Source organism: Arvicola amphibius, chromosome 9 (assembly GCF_903992535.2).
Source record: "Arvicola amphibius chromosome 9, mArvAmp1.2, whole genome shotgun sequence".
In the NCBI taxonomy this organism is placed as follows: domain Eukaryota; kingdom Metazoa; phylum Chordata; class Mammalia; order Rodentia; family Cricetidae; genus Arvicola; species Arvicola amphibius.
This window is the reverse complement of record NC_052055.2, coordinates 40,947,259-40,974,675: the sequence shown is the minus strand read 5'-3', so window position 1 is coordinate 40,974,675 and position 27,417 is coordinate 40,947,259. Positions and strand designations below refer to the sequence as shown.

Sequence of the window (27,417 nt, the reverse complement as noted above, 5' to 3'; positions counted from 1 at the left end):
CTTGTGGGTGGAGGCAAGCTGAGTCCCCCTTTTCTATCTCCCTCTCAAAGAGGCAGCTCCTGTCTCTCCCTTCTCCCCACTTCTCCTTTCCCTCTTCTGCTTCTCTCTCTCTCTCCTCTCTTTCTCTCTCTCTCTCTCTCTCTCTCTCTCTCTCTCTCTCTCTCTCTCTCTCTCTCTCTCTCTCTGCTCTTCTCCCCTCTCCCCTTTCCCCTCCATAACCCACTAAATAAATACCCAACCTCACCCTGCACGTTGTGCCTATCCATGTCTGTCTCTGGTCCACCACATGGAAGACCTTCAGAGACCTGTGGTGTGGTCTCGTGGCATGCCCATCATTCTGTCTCTCCTTGTGGGACTGGCTGCTCCATCGAGGTCTCTCACCCACTACGTGGCTCCCTGTCTGGGACTGGTGGCCTGCTGCAGCCACTCGGGGTACTGTGCCATCCCTTCCTGGGACTGGCTGTTCTAGGGAGCTGCTGCCCACTGCCTGTCACCACTTCGGGGACCTGCAGCGTGGTCCCAGGACCTGCTGCCCACTGCAGCCACTGGGGGACCTGCAACATTTTACTTTTACCATTACAGGCAATCCCAGTGGCCTGGACTGACCAGCTCAAGTATCACCTATAGCCACATCTTAGGCCTTGGGTTGGCCCACCCTAATATCTACCCCATCCATGACCTGCTGGAGGGTGAAAGAGGCTGGTCCTGCAGAACAGTAACCACAGGCTCTGCATGACACGGGGCAACAGCAGGATATCCGAGAGGAGTTTCAGTGAGGGTCCCGTGATGATGGTGTTCCAGAGGCCTTGAACCAGACCAGCCACTCGTTGCACTGCACAGTGTGTGGGCGGGGCTGACTGGACAAAGGAGTACACTGCATGGCACACTGCAGCTCCCAATGCCACTAGGATGAATGAAAGACGGAGAAGCAAAATAGGGCTTTTGGTTTTTTCTTGTCTTTGATTTTAAGGGATGTTGTAGCGTGATGTTTTACTCTTTTGGCTTTTTGGGGGTCCACCACTCAGCTCCCAAGTGAATCACATATCAAGGTTTATTCTTTGTTATGAATGCCCCACCTTTGCTTGGCTTGTTTCTTGCCAGCTTTTCTTAAATTAGCCCTATTACCTTTTGCCTCTAGGCTTTCTCCTTTTCTTACTTCTACACATCTTACTCTTATGCTGTGCCTGGCTGCGTGCCTGGCCTCTGTAGTCCTCCTCCCCTTGTTCTCTTGTTGCTCCACCTTCATGTCTCCTATTTCTCTCTCTGCCTGCAGCCCCACCTATCCTTGTTCCTGCCTCACCATTGGCCATTCAGTTCTTTATTAGGACCATCAGGTGATTTAGACAGGCAAAGAATCAGTGTCGCAGAGTCAAACAGATGCAGCATAAACAAAAGTCACACAGCTTAAATTAATATTCCCCAACAGAGTGTTGTTGGAGAAGCTGCTGCAGGGGTGAGGGGAGGCTTTGGAGAGACGGGGAGGTGAGGTGAGTGGGATTGGGGTACATGTTTTGTAAGTGTTGCAGCTCTGAAGAAAAAGGTATCCTAGCAGTCAGGAGCCAAGGAATACCACACAGTCACACCAGGCAACAAACCTCACCTAAGAGATTAGGAAAGACAAGAGAGTGGCTGCCTCTGCTTGGGAGAGAAGTTGCAAAGGATTGAGCAGAAGACAGGCTGCATATAGGATTTATTGGGGGACACAGAGCTTTGCAGGGTGACCTGATCTTGGGTTCTTTTTTTTTTTTCTTGTAGGGCAGAATTTGGCCACCTGTGTCTCAAGGGGCTGGAAAGGCTGCCATGGCCATTAAAGTATTCTGGGGCCAGGGCCTGGCTGCTCACTGCTCCAGGGGCTTAAACTTCCTCCAGCAAATTATTCCATTATCTTTAAATCCGTTATCTTAAATTTCAACTTCAAGATCAGAGCAGAGTGAAACTAGATTCTTGACAGAAGTGGCCCCTCGTCCAGGTCATGACAGAGTCCTTGTTCTCCTCTGAAACCTCATGAGCTCAGCCCCAACTGTTCACGTTTCTCTCAACACTCCTGTCTTCCCTTCTCCCACCAGAGTGATCCAATATGATCCAAGAGATGGCTTTCAAATGCCTGTATTCCAGCTCCAGGGGAATCTAAGGCCTGTTGGTCTCCGCAGGAACCAGTATCCACAGGCATACTCCCACCCCCCACACAGACACAGAGACACATACTTTTTAACAACAACAAAAGAAAAACACCTGCTGGATGGTGGTGGCGGCAACAGCAGCAGCTGCACACACTTTTAATCCCAGCACTCGGGAGGCAGAGGCAGGTGAATCTCTGTAAATTCGAGGCCAGCCTGGTCTACAGAAGGATCCTGTCTTTCCCTATCTTCAAAAAACAAAAACAAAACAAAACAACAAAAAAAGAAAACCTTTGCCACCTGGAGAGATATTTCAGCAGTTAAAAGCACTTTCTGCTCTTGCAGAGGACTCAGCTTTGATTGCCAGAATTCCCATATGGATTCAGACCAACCTAAAATTCCAGTTCCAGGGTACCTGACTCTTGCCTCCATAGGCACCAGGCCTACACACACACACACACACACACACACACACACACACAACCTTAAAGTTTGACTAATAGTTAAATATCCTCCTATAGGGCATTTATGGTATCATAATTTTACTTAAAATTGTGTGGAAAGTGTAACTATTGACAAATTTCATTGACTATATATGATGCTGCAAAATAGTTATTATATATAAATATATTTTTGTTTTCTTGAGATAAAGTCACACTGTGTAGCCCAGGCAGTCCTTGAATCTTTTTCTTTTTCTTTTGTTTCTTTCTTTTGTTCTTTTTTTTTTCTGAGACAGGGTTTCTCAGTAGCTATGGAGCCAGCCCTGGAACTCGCTCTGTAGAGCAGGCTGGCCTCTAACTCACAGAGATCCACCTGCCTCTGCCTCCCAAGTGCTGGGATTAAAGGCATGTGCCATCATCACCCGGCAGGCCTTGAATCTGATCGTCCTACCTTAGTCACCAAATGTTAGGATTAAAGGTGTATACCATTGTACACAGTTTAATGGTGGTGGTGCACACCTTTATCCCAGCTATTGGGAGGCAGAGACAGAAGGATCTCTGTGAATTCGAGGCCAGCCTGGTCTACGAAGTGAATTCCAGGACAGCCAGGGTGGTTACATTGGGAAATTCTATCTCGAGAAACTAAATATATATTTGCTTAAAATGTCCTATTACAGAGTTTCATTCTGATGGAGCTGGAGACTAATATACCTCCCCCAACCTGCTTTCCTAATTTAACAGTCTTAGAAATGGTTAGTATATGGCATGAGTGCACTAGATTCCAGACTTCATATTAATGGGCACATGTCTTGTTAATTCTTCTCACTACTATGATCAGATAATCGACAGAAGGCAACTTCAGGGAGAGATGGTGTTTGGGGATCACAGTTCAAAGCAATATTCTCATAGGGAAGACATGTGGTAGGAGTGGCTGGTCCATAGCGCTGATCAGGAAGCAGAAGAAGGGGGATGGCAGTGCCCACCTGCCCTTTCTCCTTTATGCCCTTTCTATGCTGTGGAGGATACCACCAGCACATGGGACAGTGTTGATCACATTCAGTGATTTTTCTCAGTTAAACTTTTGGAAATACCATCACAGGCACACCCACAGGTGTGTTCCCGTAATGCTCAGGTGTTTCTTAATGATCAAGTTGACCAGAGAAATTAACCATCATTGGTCGGGCACAGTGGTGGCACATACCTTTAATCCCAACACTCAGGGGACAGAGGCAGGAGGAGCTCTGTGAGTTCAAGGCCAGCCTGGTCTACAGAGTGAGTTTCAGGACAACCAGGGCAACACAGAGAAACCCTGTCTCAAAAGCAAAACAACAACAAAAAAGAAATTAAACATCATTAAGTTATTTCTAATTTTGTGCTACTGGAAACAAAGAACTCAACAGAACCTTTCCATATGCATCTTTGTGAGCATGTGCAAGTATCCTGTAGGGGTAGACACTAGAATAGGAAGCTGCTATAGCAAAGATTCAGGTAGGGGCAGAGAAGGTATCTAGTGGTAGAGGACTGAAATACAGTCTCTGACCCAGGGGCTCACTGATTCAGTATGACTGCTGGTCAGCAAACCCCAAGGATCTTGTCCCTATACCCCCCACCCCAGGAATGGAGTTACATGAGTGTGCTTCTTGAACGCTAGTGATCAATGGCAGGCCCTCAAGCACATGCACAACTGAGCCACCTCCCCTGATCTCTGCTTCTTTTTCTAGCTCTTTGCATATTCTGACTGTAGACTTTTTAAATGAACACACATACTCCCTCCCAGTAGGTTGCTTTGGGCCTTTTTCCCTTATTGTTTTGCTTTGGTCCTAAAGGCTGCCTTCTCTATAACATCTATGTATTCTATTGTATGAATATGGTGTAATTCATAAGATCCCTCTCACTGGAAATTAAGGTTGTTCCATTCTTTCTGTAATGTAAATAATACTGTAAGAAACAACTGTGTTCAATGTAATGAGGTTTTGATTTTGTTTTTGAGGTGGGTTCTTTTTGTTTTTTTTTTTTGTTGCTGTTGTTGTTTTGGTTTGGTTTTTTTGTTTTTTGTTTTTTCGACACAGGGTTTCTCTGTAGCTTTGGAGCCTGTCCTGAGACTAGCTCTTGTAGACCAGGCTGGCCTAGAACTCACAGAGATCCGCCTGCCTCTGTCCCCCGAGTGTTGGGATTAAAGGCGTGCACCATCACCGCCCCGCCTTGAGGTGGGTTCTAAAGTAGCCTAGGCTGACATTTAACTCCCTACATAGTCAGAGATGATCTTGAACTTCTGAACCTCCTGACTCTTCCTCTCAAGTGCTGGGATTACAGGCATGTGCATCCATGACTGACACCTGCATTTTCAATTAATCAATTAATTTTGGTACTGGGGATTAAACCTAGGACCATCAGCATACTAGGCAAGCACACTACAGTTGAGCTCTATCCCCGGCCCTTTTTATAGTCTTTGAGACAGGCTCTCACTAGGCTGCCCAGGTTAGCCTTGAACTTATCATCCTTCTGTTTCATCCTCTAAACCTGCACCACCAGGCCCAGCTCCCAAGTGACATTTTAGCAGATCTTAGCATCTACCAAATAGAGTATTATAAAGGTTTTCTAATGCAGATGAGGAGAAAGGCAGGAAGCTTTTTGCAAGCTCACGTCAAGCTATGTTTTAAAATGCATCCAATGTCAACCAAGTCATTAGGGAATTAGCCCTCTGGTGCTACTCCTTCATCCAGCATATCAAGAGTGACACTACTTTTTAAATCAAAGCATGGAGATAAATCTTACTTCTGTCCTATGACTGAACTTCCGAGGTGGGGGACCAACTACCTAGGATGAGGCTGGGATCATATACCTAAACGTTCTTTCTTGACTTCAATGCTAGTGTGTGGTTTTGCTTGGTGAAACTTCAAGGTTTACATCTTAGAGGCGGGGAGAATGAGCTTGTGAAGATGAGGTAGAGGGAAAAGATGCCTGGAATCCAGGAGTCTGGGCTGCCACAGGAATGGGATGCCCTGCTTCTGACTGAGCAGGTGGCAAAGTCTCAGAACCCATAGGTGGGGCTTCATATCTGGGAGGTGGGGAACTAGACATCACAGCTGTACTTCCGTAGCTGGGAGGTAGGACTCCATATCCAGGAGGCAGGACTCCATAGTCCACAGGAGTAGCTCCATATAGAGGAGGAGGGGATCCATACATCCTAGCTGCATATCCAGGAGGCAGGACATCATATCTGGGAGGTGGGGCTCCGTGTCCTGCAGGTGGAACTCCATAGGCAGCTGGGAATGGCAAAAAGAAGGGAAAAATTGTTACCCTGTGAGCAAAAAATAACTGAAGAACATAGAAAATGATACCAAGGGAAACTCACACATGAGAATTTAGCCAAGCTAGAACCTTCCCTTTAGTCATCACCAGACAAAAGCCTTATCGTTTTTTTCTGGTAAAGTGATCTGAATTACCTGGAAATACCCTTCTAGATAACTGGTCATTACTCAGAGTTGTGCTGATACATATTTTATTTGATAATGTTTGTTGAGTTTATGAAAAGGAAATACCCTCAGTGAGGAGCATAATTTGAAAACCAGAAGGAAAAATGTGATTTTAAAGGAGGGGGTGGCTCTAGAGAGACTGCTCAGTAATTAAGAGCACTGGCTGCTCTTCCAGAGGACCCCAGTTCAATTACCAGCAGCCACATGGCACAACCATCTGTAACTCCAGTTCCCTCCTCCAACTCTTCCTAGATCTTCCCACCTCCCTCCCTGCTTCATGTTCTCTCTTCCTTTCTCCTCCTAAATCCATAAAACAAAAAACAAAGGTAGAAACAAACAAAAGCATTAAGACAAAACCAAAACCATTTTGTGTCAGCCTGTCACACTCCTGAGCACAGGGTGTGCCCTGCAGTGTGGTTGATGTACCCAGACACTGCATTGGGAAAAGCTGATATTCCCTTTCCTAGAGGGTATTCATTACAAATAGCTGCTTTGTGTCCACTTCCCCTTCTCCATGCTGGGATTTTTGTCTGGTTTAAATTTGTGAAGATCTTGTATGTGCCATCTATCTTTTTGAGCTATGTGCATCTGTTGTGTCTACAAGTCCCTGGTTCCTTGGCATCTGTCATCTTTGGCTCTTAATCTTTCTGCCTCCTCTTCTGCATGGGTCCCTGAGCCTTGAGAGGAGGAGGTTTGTGGTTGTTGGAATGAGAATGGTCCCCAGGGGCTCATATATCTGAACGTTGGGTTCCCAGTTCTGGACTGTTTAGGAAGGATTAGGAGGTGTGGCCTTGTTGAAAGTGCTGGGGGGCAGGTTTTGAGGGTTCAGAGGCCCGTGCCAGGCCCTGTCTTACTCTGTCTGCTTATGTATTAAGAAAACCTCGCTGTTGTTCCAGCACCATGCCTGCCTGCCTGCCACCACGCTCCTTGCCATGATGATCATGGGTGGGTTCCGCCTCTGGCACCGTAAGCGAGCTCTCAGCCAGTGCTTTGTCTTATGAGCCGCCTTGACCATGGCGTCTTTTCACAGCAACAGAAAGCAGCTACAGCAGGACCGGTGAAGACATCCCATCTAGGACCGAGTGCTGCAGTCTCTCACTCTCTGCATTTTATCCACTTGTGGTCTCGTGCTAATTGCCACCTACTTTAACGAGAAGCTTTGCTAATGCAGACCACGTGATGCACTGATCTGGAGGGATGTCAGCATGTCACTAGGTCTCATTTTGTTGCTATGTTCCTCTAGCAGAATAACGGTATTACGTTTCCTCTGGGCTCAGGATCTATCTAGTCTTAGGTTCCTGGCCACTTTAGCAGTGTCAGGTATGGTTCCTTAATAGAGTGGACCTTAAATCCAATAGAAGTGGTTAGTTATTCCCATGACATCTGTGCCACTATTGTACTAGTGTATCTTGTAGGCAGACTGCACAGGGTACATAGCTGGGCGATACGGATTACCTTTCTTCTTCCAGCACCATGAACACTCAGACTACCTGAAGCTTCACCCTCAGAACCTACATGGTGGAAGGAAAGCTGATCCCTGAAATTGTCTTCTGACTTCCACATTCCTGTCACAGCATGTGCACACATGCATATATCCACACAAAATAAATGTAAAAACAGAAGAAAACATTTTGTTTCATTTAAATTTCTGTGTGGTATACATATGTGTACAGTATTCATGTGTGTAGTTGTGTAGTTACATGTGTGCATTATATATGTACACCACAAATGTGGAGGCTGGAAAGCAACATCAAGTGTCTTTTTTTTTTTTTGATTTTTCAAGGGTTTCTTTATGTAGCCTTGGCTGTCCTGAAACTCACTCTGTAGACCTGGCTATCCTCGAACTCACAGAGATCCACCTGCCTCTGCCTCTGCCTCCTGAGTGCTGGGATTAAAGGCATGTGCCACCACCACCTGGCATCTTTAGCCACTCACCACCTTATGCTTTGAAATAGGGTCTCTCACTGATCCCAGAGCTCACTGATTGGCTGGACAAGCTGGCCAGCAAGCACCAGGATCCGCCTGCCTCCACGATCTCTCAGTACTGGGGTTACAGACACATGATCCTATGTCCAACTTCTTTTCATGCTAGAGATCCAAAACTCAAGTCTCATGCTTATGTGATAAGTACATTACTAATTGAACAATCTCCCAAGCAATAAGTTAATTTTTTAAGACAGAGAATCATTGTACAGCCATAACTGGCCTGGAACTCACTATGTACATAGGCTGATCTTGAACTTACAGTGATCTGCATGCCTCTGCTTCCTGAGTGCTGGGATTAAAGGTGTCCACAACCATATTCAAAGCCAGAAAACTTTTTTATTTATTTTATTTGTTTTTTTTGTTGTTGTTTTCTTGTTTGCTTGTTTGTTTTGAGACAGGATCTCTACATAGCCCTGGCTGTCCTAGAACTCACTATGTAGACCAGTATGGCATCAAATTCACAGAAATCCATATGCCTCTGCCTCCAGTAAGCTCCAATACAAAAGCAGGTGTGGTGGTGCATGACTTTAGTCCCAGGACTCCAAAGTGGAGGCAGTAGGATCGAGGCCAGGGCCACACAGAGAAACCCTGCCTTGAAAAATAAGCAAAACAAAACAAAAAACAAACCAACCAACACAAAGAAAAAAGAGCTTAGAAATCATCGTTTCCATCCTCACTACACTGAAGAGACGGGGGACACACAGACCAGCAACTGGACTTCAGTATAACAATGGTTACAAGTGAGGAAAATGAGAACACATCCTTCATTTACTATGGAAAGGCAAAGACAACAGAGAAGGGGAAAAGAGACAAGAAGAAACTAAAGGCCCTGGTACCTATACCCAGAGGAAACTAAAGTCACTCTTCACACCAAAGCCCTACAATCTGGCTCTATAATTTAATATGTCATGACTAGAATTCAGTAAAAAGCCAAGACATCCAGGTGTAGTTTTATACACACACAATTATGAGACTCGGTTCAGCGTCAAGGAGATGCTGAAAAACAACAGCTGGGAATTGTGGCACATCTTTAATCCTGAGGCACAGGCAGCAAATCTTTGAATTTAAAGCCAGTTTTGTTTACATAGTAAGTTCTAGATCAGCCTAGGCTATATGAGGCCCTGTCTCAAAAAAAAAGCAATAAAAATCACAAAAAAAATCCAACAACAAAAATAAAAACAAAAGGCCAGCAAGATAGCTCAGTAGACAAAGGCGTATACCACCAAGCCTAACAACCTATGCTCAATTCCTGGGACCCACATGGTGAAAGAGTGAACTGACTCCCACAGTTATCCTCTGAGTTCCACATGAATGCCATAGCATGCACACACGTGCACGCATGCACGCACGCACGCGCACACACACACACACACACACACACACACAAACATGAAAACCCACAAGATGACACCCATAACCCCAGCACTAGTGAGGCCGAGGCAAGGAGGACTGTCACAGTTCAAAGCCAAAGCCAACCTGGTCTACATAATAAATTTCAGGCCAGTTTAAACCACAATGTGAGACCTTGTCTTAAAACAAAATAAAAACTAGGTATGCTATTGGATAGCTATAATTCCAGTATTTGGGAGTTAGAGGTAGGAGAATCAGAAGTTCAAGGGCATCCTCAGCTACTGAGTGAGTTGGAGATCAGTCTGGACTACTTGAGATCCTGTCTCAAAATAATAATAAACCTTTTTTTTTCAATAATTGTCTCAGATATTTCATTACAGTAGCAGAGAGATGGGAACTCTGGAAAAGAACCAACATTTCATTTTCTGCACCCTGAAGTTTGGAGTTTGGGTCTGACTTGTCAAAGGCTCCTTTCAAAATATCTATATATTATGTAGATATAAATTTAAAGATAGATAGATAGATAGATAGATAGATAGATAGATAGATAGATAGATAGATGGGGGTTCTATATTGTAGTGGCTATCCTAGAACTCAGTATGTAGACCTAGAGTTACAGATGTCCAACCAAGGTTACTACACAAATACACAAAGCACCCTAAGATAAAGCACCCAATCATTTGCCTGTCAACCTGTTAACAAAAGACCTATGTCTCAAAGCATATCTCACTGGGCACTGCAAACCCTGGCCTCTGGTCCTGTAACCTTGGGCCCTTGTGTTGCCATGGTAGATGACTCAGCTCCTTGTCGCTTGCTCTAAGAATGTGCTTTTGACCAATGAGAAGTAACTCATATTTTTTTTATCACTTCAAGGCTCCTGGCATAAAGAGAGATTTTAGGGAGAGAGAAGGAGCTAGGAGATGAGACAAGGAGAAGTTAGAAGTAGGACAGGAGAATTGGAATAGCAGCAGAACAATAAAGAAACTGACACGAAGAAGTATGGAGTGAGAGATTCATTTACATCCTTAGATCCCAAGCCTTCTGATGGCTGTAGATTTCTTTTCTGAACCCTGAGAGGGCATTGGGGCCAGCTTCCAAAAAGCCCTCATTACCTCACCTTGGCATGTCTGTGGGGCACACGTGCCCCTCTCTCCACACCTCACCTTGGCATGCCTGTGGGGCGCACCTGCTCCTTTCCCCACACCTCACCTTGGCATACCTGTGGGGCACACGTGCCCCTCTCCACACCTCACCTTGGCATGCCTGTGGGGCGCACGTGCCCCTCTCCCCAGCTATGACAATGATCCCTAGAGGACTCATCCAGAAAGCTGAGACTGTGAGTGGAGTTCCTTGGGCAGCTGAGAAGACAATTTGACAAAATAAGAACTATATTATTTTCAATTAGATATACAGCAGCTATGAACTGAGTAACTAACAGTATTAACTACCACCTTACATGAGAGCCAACAATACTCTGGTGATACTAAGTAAAAATACATGTGGCCCTCTTCTTAAACCTTCTTGAGAGCAGAAATCTTGTCTCATTATCTGTGGTTATTTAGGACCTAATAATAGTACTTACTATACAACCATCACTTACTTGGTTTCCCAGCTATCAAATGAGCATAATATTAGCATATGTATATATAACAATATGACATATATATGGTATATATATGTCACCACCACCCAGTTATGTCATAAGATTTTATGAGCATTAAACCGATGGTTGCAAAGGGCCTAGGACACTGTCTAGTATAGAAAATACTTAAAAAGCGCTAACTAAATTACATGATTTTAAACTAACCTCATTTATTTTCAAACTTACAATAATTATAGGTCTTTTTTCTTCTGTTTTGTTTTTTGTTTTTCAAGACAGGGACAGCTTTGGAGCCTGTCCTGGATCTAGCTCTGTAGACCAGGCTGGCCTCGAACTCACAGAGATCTGCCTGCCTCTGCCTCCTGAGTGCTGGGATTAAAGGTGTGCACCACCACAGCCCAGCTTTGATTATAGGTCTTGACCATATCTACAGCATCATAGTACATTCACTGTACTAAGCTAGACACTTTATACTCTTCCATCGTGTCTGGGGCACCATAGTCAATGTTTCTATTAAAGCAAATATATACACATCTGCAAATGGCCATCTTTACTAGGCTGTGTTTTCAACATCTAGATTGGGGCTGGAGGTAGAAAAAAAAAAGAAAGGCACTGAGCAGTGGTAGCACACACCTTTAATCCCAGCATTCGGAGGCAAAGGCAGGTGGATCTCTATGAGTTCAAGGCCAACCTGGTTTACAAGAGCTAGTTCCAGGACAGGCTCCAGAGCTACAGGGGCACACTGTCTGAAGAAAAAAGACCAAAAACCAAAGAGAGAGAGAGAGAGAGAGAGAGAGAGAGAGAGAGAGAGAGAGAGACTGGCCAAACAAAATGACAACTCAGGAGAAGAGTGGGTAAGGTACAAAGTGCAGTTTGACTGGATTCTAAGAGTGTGGGCGGCAGGAAGTGAAATTAGGTTGGATAAAAGCAGTATAAATGAATGTTTCAATTACAGAGAGCATTCTCTGGTACAGCCATTAGGTCAACAATGTAGGACAGTAGGGACCCTATTCCCCTCTCATGGACAATAAGAGCAAATGGAAGATAAACAAGGGCAAGGCCAAGGCGAGATCAAAATACAGGTGACAAAGCCTTCCCCAGGTTAAGCTCGGGAATTGGCGAGGATTTCCTCTGGCCCAAGTACAAATATTGACAAGACTGTACAGAAGCATTTACTGAAACTTCCTCGCCCGGCTTGGTCACAGCCTGAGACAGCTCCCATACAGAGACCTCCCACCAAGAAGACCTGACCTCTCCCTCCTGTGTTCAGATAGACACTGAGTTTCTGAGCCGCATGCTGGTGCTGCTCCATCTGGGTGAGCACAGCCCACCTGGTCTCAGGCTTTTTGTACAAGAGTATGTCTGTTCTTCATTCCCAGGTCACTCCAGTCAGGTTTCCAGGACCAAGCCATGCAGGAGGTGGCACAAAAGAGCACTGGTTTTACATTAGTCATACAGGTGTCTGACTACAGGGTCCCAGCTTCCCCAGGACAGGGCGAGGTAAATAAGCATACAGTGTAGATAACAGGTAAACTCGGGAAATGCTTGTTGAATTCATGTAGAAATGCCAAATGCCTGAGTACAGGCTAGCCAGCTCTGCTAAGAAGTAGTACTACTTCAATCCCTTAATGCCTACAGCCTCTACTGCGTTATCACTCACCAGCGGAGGCAGCTTTGGCCAGCAGCTGGGCAAACTCGATGGCACCTCCTTTCCTAAAGGCCAATTTAAAAGTAGCTGATCCTTCCCAGCCACCTGGGGGAAGAAATGGCAAATACTCACAAACCCTGAGGAATGCACCCTCATGTACGCAGCTTGGCTTTGGTTTGAATCTTAACATGAAGCAAGTCGGAATCTTAAACTCGCTAGCATCTTTTTGGGGGGCATACGGGAGGCACTTCTAAGAAGAAAAACTTACCATCTGGAGCGGCCTGAATTGTCCCTTTAATGTAGTTTGCACCAAAGATTGGTTGTTCAACAGTGCAGTTAGTCATTAGATGAAATGGCATCATAAAAGACAGCATGGGATCATTGTCTGAACGTGAAGTCACAAAAATCACCTAAGTGAGGAAGGAAACTTTGGAAAAGGAATACAGAATTTCTCCATGGATAGAGAGTCTTGCAGAAGCAATGCCAAGGTCACTTGGGTAGTGTGGCCTAATTGAGAAACATCATCTCTTTCTTCCATCCTTCTTCAAAATGGAAGTCTCAAAGTAAAAATGTTTTAAAACACCTTAAAAGCCAATGTTTAACTTTTTTCAGCTTCATGAAAAACAAATGTAAGCTAATCAGCCAAATAAGAAAAGTATACATTACCCGATATGAGGTGAGAAACAGCGCACCCCTCTTTGTACCACTGAAGAAGCTGGAGCCTGGCGGTGGCTGGGGGAAGGAGAGGTCCACACCTGAAGACTTCTTTAGGAGACTACAGAAAGGCAAGGCGAGCAGCACATGTTAAAAAGTACATAAAAGACACACACGGGGCTATGCATGTAGCTCTAAGCTAGAACACCTGCCTAGAACTGCTAGTCCAAATGTGATCACCAAAGAAAACACCAAAATGGCACAAACAACGGTATCAGTCAATATATATTAGCTGCTACTTCTATTTTAGGAAATGAAAAGGATTCAAGAAATACTATTCTTGGACAACTTGTTCCTATTCTTCCTTCTTGAAAAGATTTTGTTTGTGCCCATCAAAATCCCAGCAAAATTCTTCAAAGATCTCAAAAGAGCAATATTCAACTTCATATGGAAAAGCAAAAAACTCAGGATAACCAAAACAATCCTGTATAATAAAAGAACTTCGGGAGACATCACAATCCCTGACTTCAAACTCTACTATAGAGCTACAGCACTGAAAACAGCCTGGTACAGGCATAAGAACAGAGAGGAAGACCAATGGAACCTAATAGAAGACCTGGATAGCAATCCACACATCTTCAAACACCTGATCTTTGATTTAAAAGCAAAAAATATCAAATGGAAAAGAGAAAGCATATTTAACAAGTGGTGCTGGCATAACTGGATATCAACATATATAAGAATGAAAATAAACCCATATCTATCACCATGCACAAAACTCAAGTCCAAATAGATCAAAGACCTTAACATAAAGCCAGCCACACTGAACCTTATAGAAGAAAAAGTGGGAAGTACACTTGAATGCATTGGCACAGGGAACCACTTCCTAAATAGAACCCCAGCAGCACAGACACTGAGAGAAACAATTAATAAATGGGACCTCCTGAAACTGAAAAGCTTCTGTAAAGCAAAGGACACAGTCAACAAGACAAAACGACAGCCTACAGAATGGGAAAATATCTTCACTAACCCCATATCAGACAGAGGTCTGATCTCCAAAATATACAAGAAACTCAAGAAATTGGACACCAAAAGATCACATAATCCAATAAAAAAAAATGGAGTACAGACCTAAACAGAGAACTTTCAACAGAGGAATCTAAAATGGCTGAAAGACACTTAAGAAAATGTTCAACATCCTTAGTCATCAGAGAAATGCAAATCAAAACAACTCTGAGATTCCATCTTACACTTGTAAGAATGGCCAAGATCAAAAACACTGATGACAACTTATGCTGGAGAGGTTGTGGGGAAAAGGGAACAAACACTTCTGCATTGTTGGTAGGAATGCAAGCTGGTACAACTCCTTTGGATGTCAGTGTGGTGATTTCTCAGAAAATTAGGAAACAACCTTCCTCAAGGCCCAGAAATATCACTTTTGGGTATATAATCCAAAGGCTGCTCAATCGTGCCACAAGGACATGTGTTCAGCTATGTTCATAGCAGCTTTGTTTGTCATAGCCAGAACCTGGAAACAACCTAAATGCCCCTCGACTGAAGAATGGATGAGGAAAATGTGGTACATTTACACAATGGAGTACTACACAGCAGAAGAAAATGACAGCTTGAATTTTGCAGGAAAATGGATGGAGCTAGAAAACATTATTTTGAGTGAGGTAACCCAGACACAGAAAGACAATTATCACATGTACTCACTCATAGGTGGTTTTCAAACATAAAGCAAAGAAAGCCAGCCTACAAGCCACAATCCCAGAGAACTTAGACAACAATGAGGACACTAAGAGAGACTTACATAGATCTAATCTACATGGGAAGTAGAAAGTAGAAAAAGACCAGATCTCCTGAGTAAATTGGGAGCATGGAGACCTTGGGGGAGAGTTGAAGTGGGGAGGAGAGAGGCAGGGAAGGGAGCAGAGAAAAATATAGAGCTCAATAAATATCAATAAAAAATGTCTTAAAAAATTTTTGTTTGGACTGGAGCAATGGTTCACCAGTTAAGACCACTGGCTCCTCTTCCAGAGGACCCAGGTTTGAGTCCCACCACCCACAAGGCAGCTCACAATAGTCTGTAACTTCAGTTCCAGGAGATCTGATGACCTCTTCTGACCTTCAAAGGACCTTCATGCATGAGGTGCACAGGCAGATATGCAGGGAAAATATCCATACACACAAAATAATTTTTAAAATAAAATGATTTTACTTTTACTTATACATTTAAGTTTATGCATGTGTGTATCTGTGTGAGTGTATGCCACATATGTGTGGATGTTCACAGAGGCCTTTGGATCCCTTGGAACTGGAGTTACAGATTACTGTGAGCTAACTAACATGGGCACTGGGAACCAAATTTGGGCCCTCTAGAAGAGCAAGAAGTGCTCTTAACCACTAAGTTATCTCTCCAGCTCCTCTTCCCTTTTTATGGCTGGATTTTGTCTTTTCAAACTTCTAGTCTCAATGTTTGCCACTAATTCTTAGATTTCTTGTGCAATAACTAGGAAGAACTGGGCTCTTGGAATGTTTGGCTGGTAAAGAAGACCAAGCACAGACACTTTCATGCCCCCAACCCCACACGTTACTCCAGCTTCACTCCCCCCACCAGCCCCACACATTACTCCAGCTTCACTCCCCCACCAGCCCCACATGTTACTCCAGCTTCACTCCCCCCACCAGCCCCACATGTTACTCTGGCTTCATTCCCTCCCCACCCCACCCCACCCCACATACTACTCTGGCTTCACTCCTGCCCTTGAGTCACACACATTACTCCCGCTTCACTCCCCCCACCAACCCCGCACATTACTCCCGCTTCACTTCCTGTAGTAGGAGCTGTGGGGCTGTGTCCAGCCACCCAGCTAGCTTTACACCTGAAATAATTAACACGGAAATTGTATTCATTTAAACACTGTTTGGCCCATTAGTTCCAGCCTCTTATTGGCTAACTCTCACATCTTGATTAACCCATTTTTAATCATCTGTGTAGCACCACAAGGTGGTGGCTTACCGAGAAAGATTCTAGTCTACATCCGTCTTGGGTCGAAGAATCATGACGACTGCCTGAGGCGTCTGCCTGACTCTGCTTTCTTTCTCCCACAGTTTTGTTCTGTCTACTCCACCTACCTAATTTTCTGTCCTATTAAAGGGCCAAGGCAGTTTCTATATTAACCAATGAAAGTAACACATAGACAGATGACCCTCCTCCATCAACTCCCCCCCAAACCCTGCACATTACTCTGGCTTCACCCCCCAACCCCACACATTACTCTGGCTTCACCCCTCACCAAACCCTGCATATTACTCCAGCTTCACTCCAAATAGGGACAATTTGGACTTGAGTTTGCCTCCCTCATAGAATCTAGGTGTTTTTTTAGTTTATTTGTTCAGTGCCTATCCCCCCCCCATGATTATTAGAGAGAACTGTCTGCTTCACTACTATAACTCTAGCAAATTGTAAGTTGCTAAATATTTATTTTAAGAAAATTAAAAAGGGAAAAAGAGAGGAAACATGAACAGAGAACATAATGCAAGTAATAGGAGACACGTATCATGTAAATGGCACAAAAATGTCCCAGTAATTTAACAGGACAGATTGTTTATGGTGGAAACAATTGTGAAAGATCTCTCAGAAAGGACCCCGCTAGAGCTGATTATTAAGAAATAGGTGATGTTTAAGGCAGAGGTAATGGTAGAAGAAACGATTCGGTCAAGTGCATTGATAGGAATGGAGATGCAGATAATGGGAAGTAAATGCCTCCTCGGGAGGAAAAGGCCATGTGGATGTCACACAGCATGAGTAACAGGGAGAAGAGAGACACCAGGTTGGGAAGTGGTTTGGGATGTGAGCTTCTTGGGAACTCACTGGACAGCCAAGAAAAACTGCAAGCTCTGGATTTTTCAGCGGGGAAGTTACATAACTGAGGAGAGGGTGATATAGTGGAAGGATCAGTTTAAGATCATAAAATGAGAATTATACATTGATAGTGATAATACATAGAACTGTAATGTGTGACAGTAAAGTTTTGGGAGTGGGCGGAGCCACATAGGACAAAAGATTTTTTTGTTGGTGTTATGGTTTAAATAAAACTGCTACGGATCCCCAAGTGGATGCAGTGGGCAGCGGGCCATGAGACCACACCACTGTGGATCCCTGGGTAGTGGCAGGCAGGGAGCCTCATGGAGGATGAGAGACCAAGACCACGCCACAAGTCTCCAAAGACAACTGGTCCCAGGCAGGGAGCCACATGGCGGGCAAGAGACAGAGACATGGACACGCATGCCATGCAGAGTAAGGTTGAATATTTATTTAGTGGGTTATGGAGGGGAAAGGGGAGAAGAGCAGAGAGAGAAGCACAAAAAGAAGGGGAGAGAGAGAGAGAGAGAGAGAGAGAGAGAGAGAGAGAGAGAGAGAGAGAGAGAGAGAAACAAGGGGAAGGGGAGAAGTGGGAGAAGGGAGAGACAGAAGCTGCCTCTTAGAGACAGAAAGGGAGGGTCTCAGGCTAAAAGCTGATTATCATCTTGCCTCGGCAGATGGGGAGGGAATGGGTGTAGCTTGTCTTAAAGGGACAGGACAGACCATTACATTCCCATCTCTTTTTTTATAATAAAAAGGCAGGAGGGTAGGCAACACAGGTTAAAGGAATTGGGGTGGCGGATTCTCAAGACTGCTTCCTGCTTATTTGTGGGTATCATCTTTGGGGAGGAACCTGAGAAAGCTGGGTGCTGGTCACATCCTGGTGTAGCTAGTCTCTTTGCTCCTGTTCAGTGTTTGTGGTATGGAAGTGTCTAGTGTCTCTTACACCTGTTTAAGAGGGATCCTTCAATTTGACTCCCTGAAACTCACAAGAATTCTTTGTGAAAACAGAAGTTTTAGACATATATGTTGAATAAACAAGAGCATATTTATGTCAGAATGACTGTGATAGATATTTTTGCACAATAAAAAGTATTTTTTTTTTTTTTGGTTTTTTGAGACAGGGTTTCTCTGTAGCTTTGGAGCCTGTCCTGGAACTAGCTCTTGTAGACCAGGCTGGTCTCGAACTCACAGAGATCCGCCTGCCTCTGCCTCCCGAGTGCTGGGATTAAAGGCGTGTGCCACTGCCGCCCGGCTAATAAAAAGTATTTTTAAGACTATGGAAGGCAGTGTGAGAGAGAAATTTGATAACTTGTATTTTTCCTCACAACTTTATAACTTCCAGGTCTTATATTTTTATTTTGTTGAATTTTTTGGTGTGGTTGTTCTTTTAAACTGACATAACCTCTCAGCTGTCAAACTGTATCAGAGATCTTTGAGAAGGATAAAATTTTACTTGAGTTATTGATTAAAAAAACAGCAGAGAACTTACTTGGTTGGCACCTAGAGCTACTCCTTAGGGTCCTCCATGGTCACTGAAGGTCATATTTGCCTTTTGCTGTTTAGCACAGGGCCTGCCAGGCTCCAGAAGATCCTGTGGGCTAAGAAATCTGCAGGAAGACAAGTCTACCTTGACCTGAGCAGCTAGGCTGTCAATTCCAGCGATTCTGTCCACGTCTGGAGATCTTCAGTTTAGATGAAAGGCAGTTTTTCCCAGTGGTCAGCACTTGGCAGTTGAAATGAATTGCAGATGGACGTTGTTCTGTGCCCATTTGTCTTCTGTCTTCTTTGGAGGAAGTAGAATGCTGCTGCTAGGAGCCAACCTGTCTCTTTTTGTTATGAAAAAAGTCTTTTAATAATTAAATATTTAAATGCCATTATTTCCCAGATTTCTGAGCAGTTGAGGGCTGTTTATCAGGTATAACTACAGTATAGAATCTGCCTGGAGAGCTGGGTTCGAGCTTAACTGTACTGGCTTTCACCTTAACAGGTAAGATTTACACTCGTAAAAAGAAAAAAGAAAAAACTTCTTGCAACAGAAGGTTAATGGCAAAATTGACAATAGTAGAGAACATTTTAATATATTTTAAATGAAGGTTGGATTAAATATAAAGTATTTTGTAATAGACTTAAAAGTACATACCAGTTTAAAACATGAGACTTATTGTTTTGCAGTCTGAAATGAGATGCAATGAACAGACAATTATAACATTTAACAGCAAACATAGGTGCATTTAGGTTACATCTATGAACACACAAACAGAGTGAGCACGAATTGGGCCAAGTGGATGCTCTTGGTGGGCCCTACCAAAGGAATGCCACTGCACAAAACACATATGCAACAGAGTCAGAACCGGGGGACCAGACAGGGAATACCTCGGTAAATATGGCGGAACTTGGTTATCTGACCTGGTTCTCAGTTAAGATGGCAGTGAAGTCACCTGACCTCAGTTAAGATTATGGTAAGGTCACCTGACCTCAATCAAAATGGCAGCGGTCACATGTTGTAAGGAAAAGTCACGATTTTTGAGCTGCAGGAACTTTAAGTTTAATAAGAGAGACCTAGAGGCGTGATCTGCCCTGTCACTGAACTGCCATGCCACAACAGTAGCAGGGGAGCAAAGGCTGGAATTGAAAACAGCTGCCTCATGGATCCCACCAATCTTGTTGGCAGCAGTAGCGATGGCAGGGGCAGTTTTAGGAAAAGTGGAGCCAGTGACAGGGACACCGGTGGAGTGAGGGTAGGAGCTGAAGAACAGGGGTAGGAGCTAAAGGAATGGGGGTACCTGCCCACTGAGGTAAAAAAGGCAGAGGTTCATTAGCTGGGTCCAGAGCAGAAGTGTAGGGTTCTTCCAGCTCAGATGGCATAGCCAGGAACATGTGAGCAGGCAAACAACTTGCAAGGACAAAGGGCTTAGGCTTAGAGCTTAGATAGTAAAAAGCTTGGATGTAAGGAAACTTTCCATTTGCCTGTGCACTGACAGTAGTTAGAAAGGTCCCATAGAATATCGGGATCAAAGGTGCTGCTAAGCGGCCACTTTAAATTGTTGTCTAAATTGTAAGGAGACCATTTTTTGAACAAAGATGAACAAGTGTGGGAATCTGTAAGTAGGGCATTAAGGCCTGGGGTTTCAGGGCCTCTAAAAGGCATCCATCCCAGGGGTACGCTGGATTGATGGGCTTGGATGGCTTGCTACCCATAGCTGAAACCGTGAACCCACGAAAACAGCGACACCACACGGCCTATAAGGGGACATCTCCCCCTCCCCCCATGGGCAGGGTGTGAATCAGAGGCGAACACCACAGGGTCTCCAGTCGGGGCAACTCGGAAGCCAGAGATACCATGACAGGAACCACCAACAAGTGGGCAAAAAGAAAAGAAAAAAAAAGGAGAAAGAGAAATCCGAGGGACCCTGGGCCCCCAGTAGCAGGACGACTGAAGATTTTAGCTAAGGGAAGCAATCCAGAGATGAATGTCAATGAAGGGTTCAAATGTAGCCGTTAAGGGTTGGGGGCTGTCGTTCATTTCTAGGAACACCACAAGATTTCCTGGAGCTCAACGGTCCATTCCTTGGATTCAGAGAAACGGTTAAGCTGACCAGAATGGGGGAACTCACCAACTGAAGCCGGTGGTGTGCGTAGAAATTGTGCTCAGGCAGACAGAACGGGAGCTACTGTAAGAAACCCTGGTTCCCAAGTCCAGGCTTCCACGTGTCCTCAGCCGGCCCACCCGCGGGTGGGAGGAAACATGGAGAGCCTGGCCGAGTCTCACAGCACCACTGTTGATTTGAGTTATATTATTGTAAATTAAGATGTTAAGTATAATCAACAGGTCAAACACAAAGAAAATCACTAAAATATATCCAGAGAGAAGTAAGGATGAAATTAAACGGCATATTAGAAAAAAAAATCTCAGAAACAATAGACAGTAGTGAAGGAATTAAGGAACACAGAAGATAGAATGGTATAGAAAACAAACAGCAAAACTGCAGGTTTTTTTTTTTTTTTTTTTTTTTTTGAGACAGGGTTTCTCTGTAGCTTTGGAGCCTGTCCTGGAACTAGCTCTTGTAGACCAGGCTGACCTCAAACTCACAGAGCTCAGCCTACAAAATTGCAGATGTTAAGTTCTTTAACAATTACATTAAATATAAATGAATCAAACTCCCTAACTACCTACTGGACATAGTAGTACATACCTGATCCCAGAACTTGAGAAGCTGAGGCAAGAGAATAAAGAATTCAAGAGGGCTAAGGAGATGGCTCAGTGGATATGAGGACTTTTTGTGAAAGCAACAAGACCCAAGTTCAAATCTCCAGCACCCATGCAAAATATAGGAATAGCCACATGTACCAATAATCTCAGCATTGGGAAGACACAGGGAGATCACAGGAGTTCATTCATCAGTCTAGCTGAAATACTGAGCTTCAGGTTCAGTGAGAGCTCCTGCCTCAGAGATCCTTTACCCAGAAGAGTGAAGAGGACATCCATGGTACTACTCACAAAAATGCATGCATGCACATCCACTACACTTACAGCCCAAGCACTCACTTCTATACATAGAATTTAAGGCTTATAACCTTGGTTTACAGAATAACCCACTGGGTTCAATAGTGAAATCCTGACTCAAAAACAAACTGAAAAAAATAGGGCTAGAGAGATGGCTCAGTTGTTAAGAGCACTAACTGCTCTTGGAGACAACCTAGGTTGGCTTTTCAGTACCCATACAGTGGCTCATAAGCATCTATACAGTCCCAAGGGATTCTACACCTTCTGGCCTCCACAGGCATTGCACACACACACACACACACACACACACAGTACACAGACATACATGCAGGCAAAACACCCACATAAAATAAAAATACATCTCAAAAAAAATACAAATGTCTTAGAGTTTCATTGCTTTTAAGAGATACCATATTATGACCACAACAACTCTTATAAAGGAAAGCATTTAACTGGGGCTGGCTTACAGCTCAGAGGTTTACTCCATTGTAATCATGATGGGAAGCATGGAGGCATGCAGGCAGACATGGTGCTGAAGAAGGAACTGGGAGTTTTAGATCTGGATCAATGGACAGCTGAAAGAGTGACACAGAGCATGGGTTGAGCTTCTGAAACTCCAAAGTCCACCCCCGTGACACACTTCCTCCAAAAAGGCCACACCTCCTAACAGCGCTATTTCCTATGGCCTACAGGGGTCATTTCATTCAAACCACCACAAAACACAAAAATTCTCACACAATCGGGCAGTGGCGGCGCACGCCTTCAATCCCAGCACTCGGGAGGCAGAGGCAGGCGGATCTCTGTGCCTTCGAGGCCAGCCTGGTCTACAAGAGCTAGTACCAGGATGGGCTCCAAAGCTACAGAGAAACCCCGTCTCGAAAAACTAACTAACTAAATAAATAAATAAATAAATAAATAAATAAATAAAAACTCTCACACAAATCAATCAAACATTAATATAGCTTTTATAATGGGATTACAATAGCATTAGTGTGATAGTTTTTTTGTTGTTGTTCTTTTGTTTTGGTTTGGTTTGGTTTTGGTTTTTGAGTCAGGGTTTCTCTGAAGCTTTGGAGCCTGTCCTGGAACTAGCTCTTGTAGACCAGGCTGGCCTCAAACTCACAGAGATCTGCCCACCTCTGCCTCCCGAGTGCTGGGATTGAAGGCGTGCGCCACCACCGCCCAGCATGAGTGATAGTTATTCTTTTCCTACTTTTATCAAAATTAATTCAAGATTAATTGCTGACAAGTCTTGATTTTTAGTATAACTTGAGTATCAATGAAATATTCAGGATCTGAACAGCTTTGAGTTTTAGAATATTTGCATACACAAGAGATTTGGGGGGACTGAGACCCAAGTCTTAATGTGACATTCATTTGTTTCATATATACCTTATACATATAACCTGAAGGTGACTTTATATAATATTTTAAGCAATGTTATGCATAAAATAAAGTATCATGGAGTAAAATTTTCCAGATGAGGTATTTGGTGGGACTCAAAGGTTTTAACTTTTGTTTGTTTTGTTTTGTTTTTTGTTTTGTTTTCCAAGATAGGATTTCTCTGTAGCTTTGGAGCCTGTCCTAGAACTAGCTCTTGTAGTCCAGGCTGGCCTCGAACTCACAGAGATCCACCTGCCTCTGCCTCCCGAATGCTGGGATTAAAGGCGTGTGACACCACCTCCCGGCTTTTTTTTTTTTTTTTTTTTTTTTTGGTTTTTCGAGACAGGGTTTCTCTGTAGCTTTGGAGCCTGTCCTGGAACTAGCTCTTGTAGACCAGGCTGCTCTCGAACTCACAGAGATCCGCCTGCCTCTGCCTCCCGAGTGCTGGGATTAAAGGCGTGCGCCACCACCGCCCGGCTTCCCGGCTTTTTTTTAAGACAGAGTTTCTCTGTGTAACAGCTCTGGCTGTCCTGGAACTTGCTCTGTAGACCAGGTTAAAAGGTTTTCTTTGTTGTTTTGAGACATGGTCTGGCTATGTAGCCCAGGATTTCCTGGAACTCACAATCCTCTTACATCAACCCGAGTGCTGTAATTTTCAAGGCAGTTTCACCACATCCGGAATAATTTTTTTCAAATTGTGTATATGCCCTTTGTATGGCGGAGAGGGTATATGCATATCTGTAGGTGCCCTTGGAAGCCAAAGGTCTGGAGCTGGAGTTACAGGCAGTTGTGCTCCATCTAGTGTAGGTTCTGGGAACTGAACTTGGGTCCTCTAGCAGAACAGGATAAGCCCTTACTAAATGAACTCTAACCCTATCACACCTGAATTTAGGGGAGCATTTTTGATTTTGGATTTTCAGATCAGGGATGTTCAACCTGTACTGGGAGAAAACAAGATAGAAACACAACACTTTAAAGTTCTTAATTTTTTTCCTATGGACAATTTTATATTTTTTAAAAAAGCTGTTTGGTAGTATGTGTTCTTATGCTCAAGTAATCTCTAGATTTTGACCAGCTGAAGTGTGTACTCTACAGAGCCTTTATTTTAATGATACTAACATAAGCATGACACCAGACCCTAAGTTCCTCTTTTATCCTGGGGCATCTTAAATCTGATAAAGGGACCTGTGCCTTGGTTTGCCATTCATCTCCTCCTTTGGTTTTGGTTTGTTGGGATGCCTTGGCCTGACTGAGCAGGGTCTTCCCCTTATAACAACTTCTTTTTGTGAGCGGAAAGGGGAAACAATGCATACACTGTGCTAGTTCTGGGGACCGAGTCATGGCTGGTTTCCTCCATGGGGTGGGACTGGGACTCCAGAAGGACAGCCTCAACCCAGGCTCTTCCTTGCCTCTCACAGCTTCCTTGGCATCACAGGTAAGGCACAGAGACAGGTTACGGTACCAGCCTCAAAGGCACATTTTGATAGACTGGTAGAGATACATTCTCAAGCAGGTTCCCTGAGTAAAGGCACTTGCCACTGAGCCTGAAGGCTAAATTTAATCTCTGGGACCCACATGGTAGAAGGTGAGAGGACCCCCATAGGTTGTCCTATGACCTCTATGTGTGCTGTGGCACGTGCACATATTAAAAATTCTAAACCGTCATGCATATAAATGAGGAAAAGGACATTGGAATAGTTCATATTGAGAATTAAGCAAAGATTTATGCACACTGGAGTATTAGCCATTGACAGTAGCAATACAGATATGGGTACTGGAAATTGCCTCAAAAGATTGGCAAATAAGGAAAATTAGTTCCAGAGCTGGTGAAAAGGGGGGAAACAAACATGAGTTTCCATAGGGAAAAGGGAAGAGAAATCCATACTAAGATGTAAAAACTACTGAATGCTGAAATTTGGGGAATTAATTTTTTCTCTGATTTTCCTACAACATCAAGTATCATCTGCCCAATTTTTTAAAAAAATGGATAAAATAAAACAATTTAATTTTTTTTATTTTTACAACACAGCCTGGCCTGTACATTTATGACCTCTCAGTCATAATGACAAATGCACTACAAGCCAGGTATGGCGGCACCCCGATTCCAGAAGGCATGCAGCATCCCCTGTGATCCCAGCAGACCTTCAGCATCCCCTGCAGTCCCAGCAGACTTGCACCATCCCCTGTAATCCCACAGGCCTGCACCATCCCCTGCAATCCCAGGAGACCTACACCATCCCCTGTAATCTCAACAGATCTGCACCATCCCCTGTAATCCCACAGGCCTGCAGCATCCCCTGCAATCCCAGCAGACCTGCACCATCCCCTGTAATCCCAGTAGACCTGCATGATCACATCTGGCTTCAGTGGAGCATTTTAAGCTTTTAGATTAGGTCTGTTTAACATATACTGTACCAAGGCAAAGATACAAACAAGAAACTTTAACTCCAACTTTAGTCACTGAATTCTTCCTCAATAACACATGTGCTCCCCCAACCTCTTTGTAATTTATTTTCCTCATTTACCAATACATTGGGAATGCTTTTAAATGTCAATATCTATATTATTACTGTCGATGGTTGGTATTTCAGTGTAAACAAACCCTTGCTCAATTCCAAATCTGAGATATTCTGGGATGTTTGTTGTAGTTGTTTAATTACTACAAAATTCATTGGGAGGCTGAGGCAGAAGATTCACAAGTTTAGGGCCAGCCCTAGCTAAATAAATAGCAAGACTGAAGTCAACACATTCAACACACCACAAATTGTACCTAAACTCTGAAATGTGTATCATAACTGTAAGGAAAATTAAAAACAGAGCCAATTCCTGCCCCCCTCAACTATTTTCTTACAGCAGTTTGTATCTGGGAAAGTCATAGCCAACAGGGTCTTTGACAAAGAGAAAGCAGAAAACAAAACTTTTCTGAAGGGCAGCAAGAGAAATATGCACATGATTCCAAATCCAAACCTGGGCTTTGTCACACACACTGAAAATGACTCTGAGCAAACCGTGTCTTATATTTCTACCCGCAAAATGAGAGGAACAGCTCTGCTCCCATTGCAGACATAGCAGAGAGAGGCACGAAGAACAATACTTGCCATAATTAGCTGTTCAATGAAAACTATCGGTACATATTCAAGAGCACAGACTCTAAAACTTCAAAGGAACAAAACAAAACAAAAACAAAAAAAAAAGAAAAAAAAAGAAAAAAAAAAAACCAGGGCTTTTTTCTTTTCTTTCCTTTTTTGAGACAGGGTCTTTCTACTAAATAGCTCTGGCTATGCTAGAACTCACTATGGAGACCAGGATGGCCTCAAACTGGCCTTCAAGTTCATTTGAGCACATCACTGAATTTGAGTCTCACTGCCAGGTGGGAAATAAAGGGAAATCAGCAAGAGATTATCGAGAAGTGGAGACACAGTGTAGGGAGAGTGAGTAAGGGGTGTACTAAAGAAGGGCTTGGGGTCAAGGTCTTAAGTCTGCCTGGAGATGGGCCTCCGCTGACCGAGAAGCCACCTTACAAGCCTTAGCACGGAAGAGGTTGAGGGCGCCATTCTTCCTGAACACCCTTAATTTTTTGTTCCCAGTCTTTTCAACAAAGGTGACGCTGTCTTCTCCCAGATTGAAGCAACAAGAAAGCGAGCTCTAGGGAATTTCTGAGGAAGGCTCTCGCCAGTTCGGGGATCTTTCCACAGTTACCTACCTACACTCCACATCCTAGCGCCTCTTCTGAGCTGCCTAACTCGGGTAGAGTGAGGCGTACCCAGGGCCCTCAGGGTGACTGTCACCCCGTAAAGTTGCACACAGTCGATGGCGGCCACACTGCGCGATGCAAGGGCTGACCAGCTCTTCACACCTCTCTCGCTCAGACCTTTCTGAGGACGCTCACCCTGGCACCCGGCACACGCGCCAAAGGCTCCCAGACAGCGCGTGCCCTCAAACGTCAAAGGACCACGCCCGGAAAGGGCGGGAAAGTCGTTGATTCGCGCAAGGCTACCCTGAGCATCTCCTCCCTCCTCGACAGCAGCCTGGAAGTCCCCTCAGGCACCTTTCGCCACGAGGGATGGTGGCCCCACGGCGGTCCTCTGTGTGGTTCTGATTCACCGCCATCTTGGTCCCCTCCCACCTCCGTCTGCCCTTCAAATGGGAAGGGGCGGGGCCTACAAAGCATGGGGCGGGGCCCTGAGGAAAGGGCGGAGATTATGGCGCAGAAACCTGGAGTTGAGTGGGGCAGCTGTCACAAGAGGAACTGGCAGAGCCAGGAGAGGGAGCCCTGAGGGGCGTGTTCGGGGGGGGGGGGGCCTGGAGGATGGGTGTGTAGATCTATCCTACAACCTATTTGTAGACCTGCAGCCAGGCCCCCTTGCTCCTGCTAGGAATTGGGGGTT

General features: G+C 44.4%; 1 protein-coding gene across 1 annotated transcript; it reads right to left on the bottom strand.

Moving 5' to 3' along the window:
- Window positions 1–5,394: 5,394 nt before the first annotated feature.
- Window positions 5,395–27,145, bottom strand: Wbp2nl (WBP2 N-terminal like). Its single transcript, XM_038343568.1, has 5 exons — window positions 27,078–27,145; window positions 13,284–13,392; window positions 12,886–13,027; window positions 12,630–12,722; window positions 5,395–5,823 (listed from the first exon to the last, which is right to left on the bottom strand). Exons 1-5 carry the CDS (start codon window positions 27,137–27,139, stop codon window positions 5,468–5,470), a joined length of 762 nt encoding a protein of 253 aa, XP_038199496.1. The 5' UTR covers window positions 27,140–27,145; the 3' UTR covers window positions 5,395–5,467.
- Window positions 27,146–27,417: the final 272 nt, after the last annotated feature.

What these genes read in the sequence shown, in the direction of transcription:
- Wbp2nl (XM_038343568.1), bottom strand. Translation starts at nt 27,139, where the DNA reads ATGGCGGTGAATCAGAACCACACAGAGGACCGCCGTGGGGCCACCATC. An exon ending in TGTTTCTCACCTCATATCGG is followed by an intron (nt 13,028 to 13,283) that starts GTAATGTATACT and finishes TTCCTCACTTAG; the next exon opens with GTGATTTTTGTGACTTCACG. An exon ending in GGCCAAAGCTGCCTCCGCTG is followed by an intron (nt 5,824 to 12,629) that starts GTGAGTGATAAC and finishes TGCCATTCCCAG; the next exon opens with CTGCCTATGGAGTTCCACCT.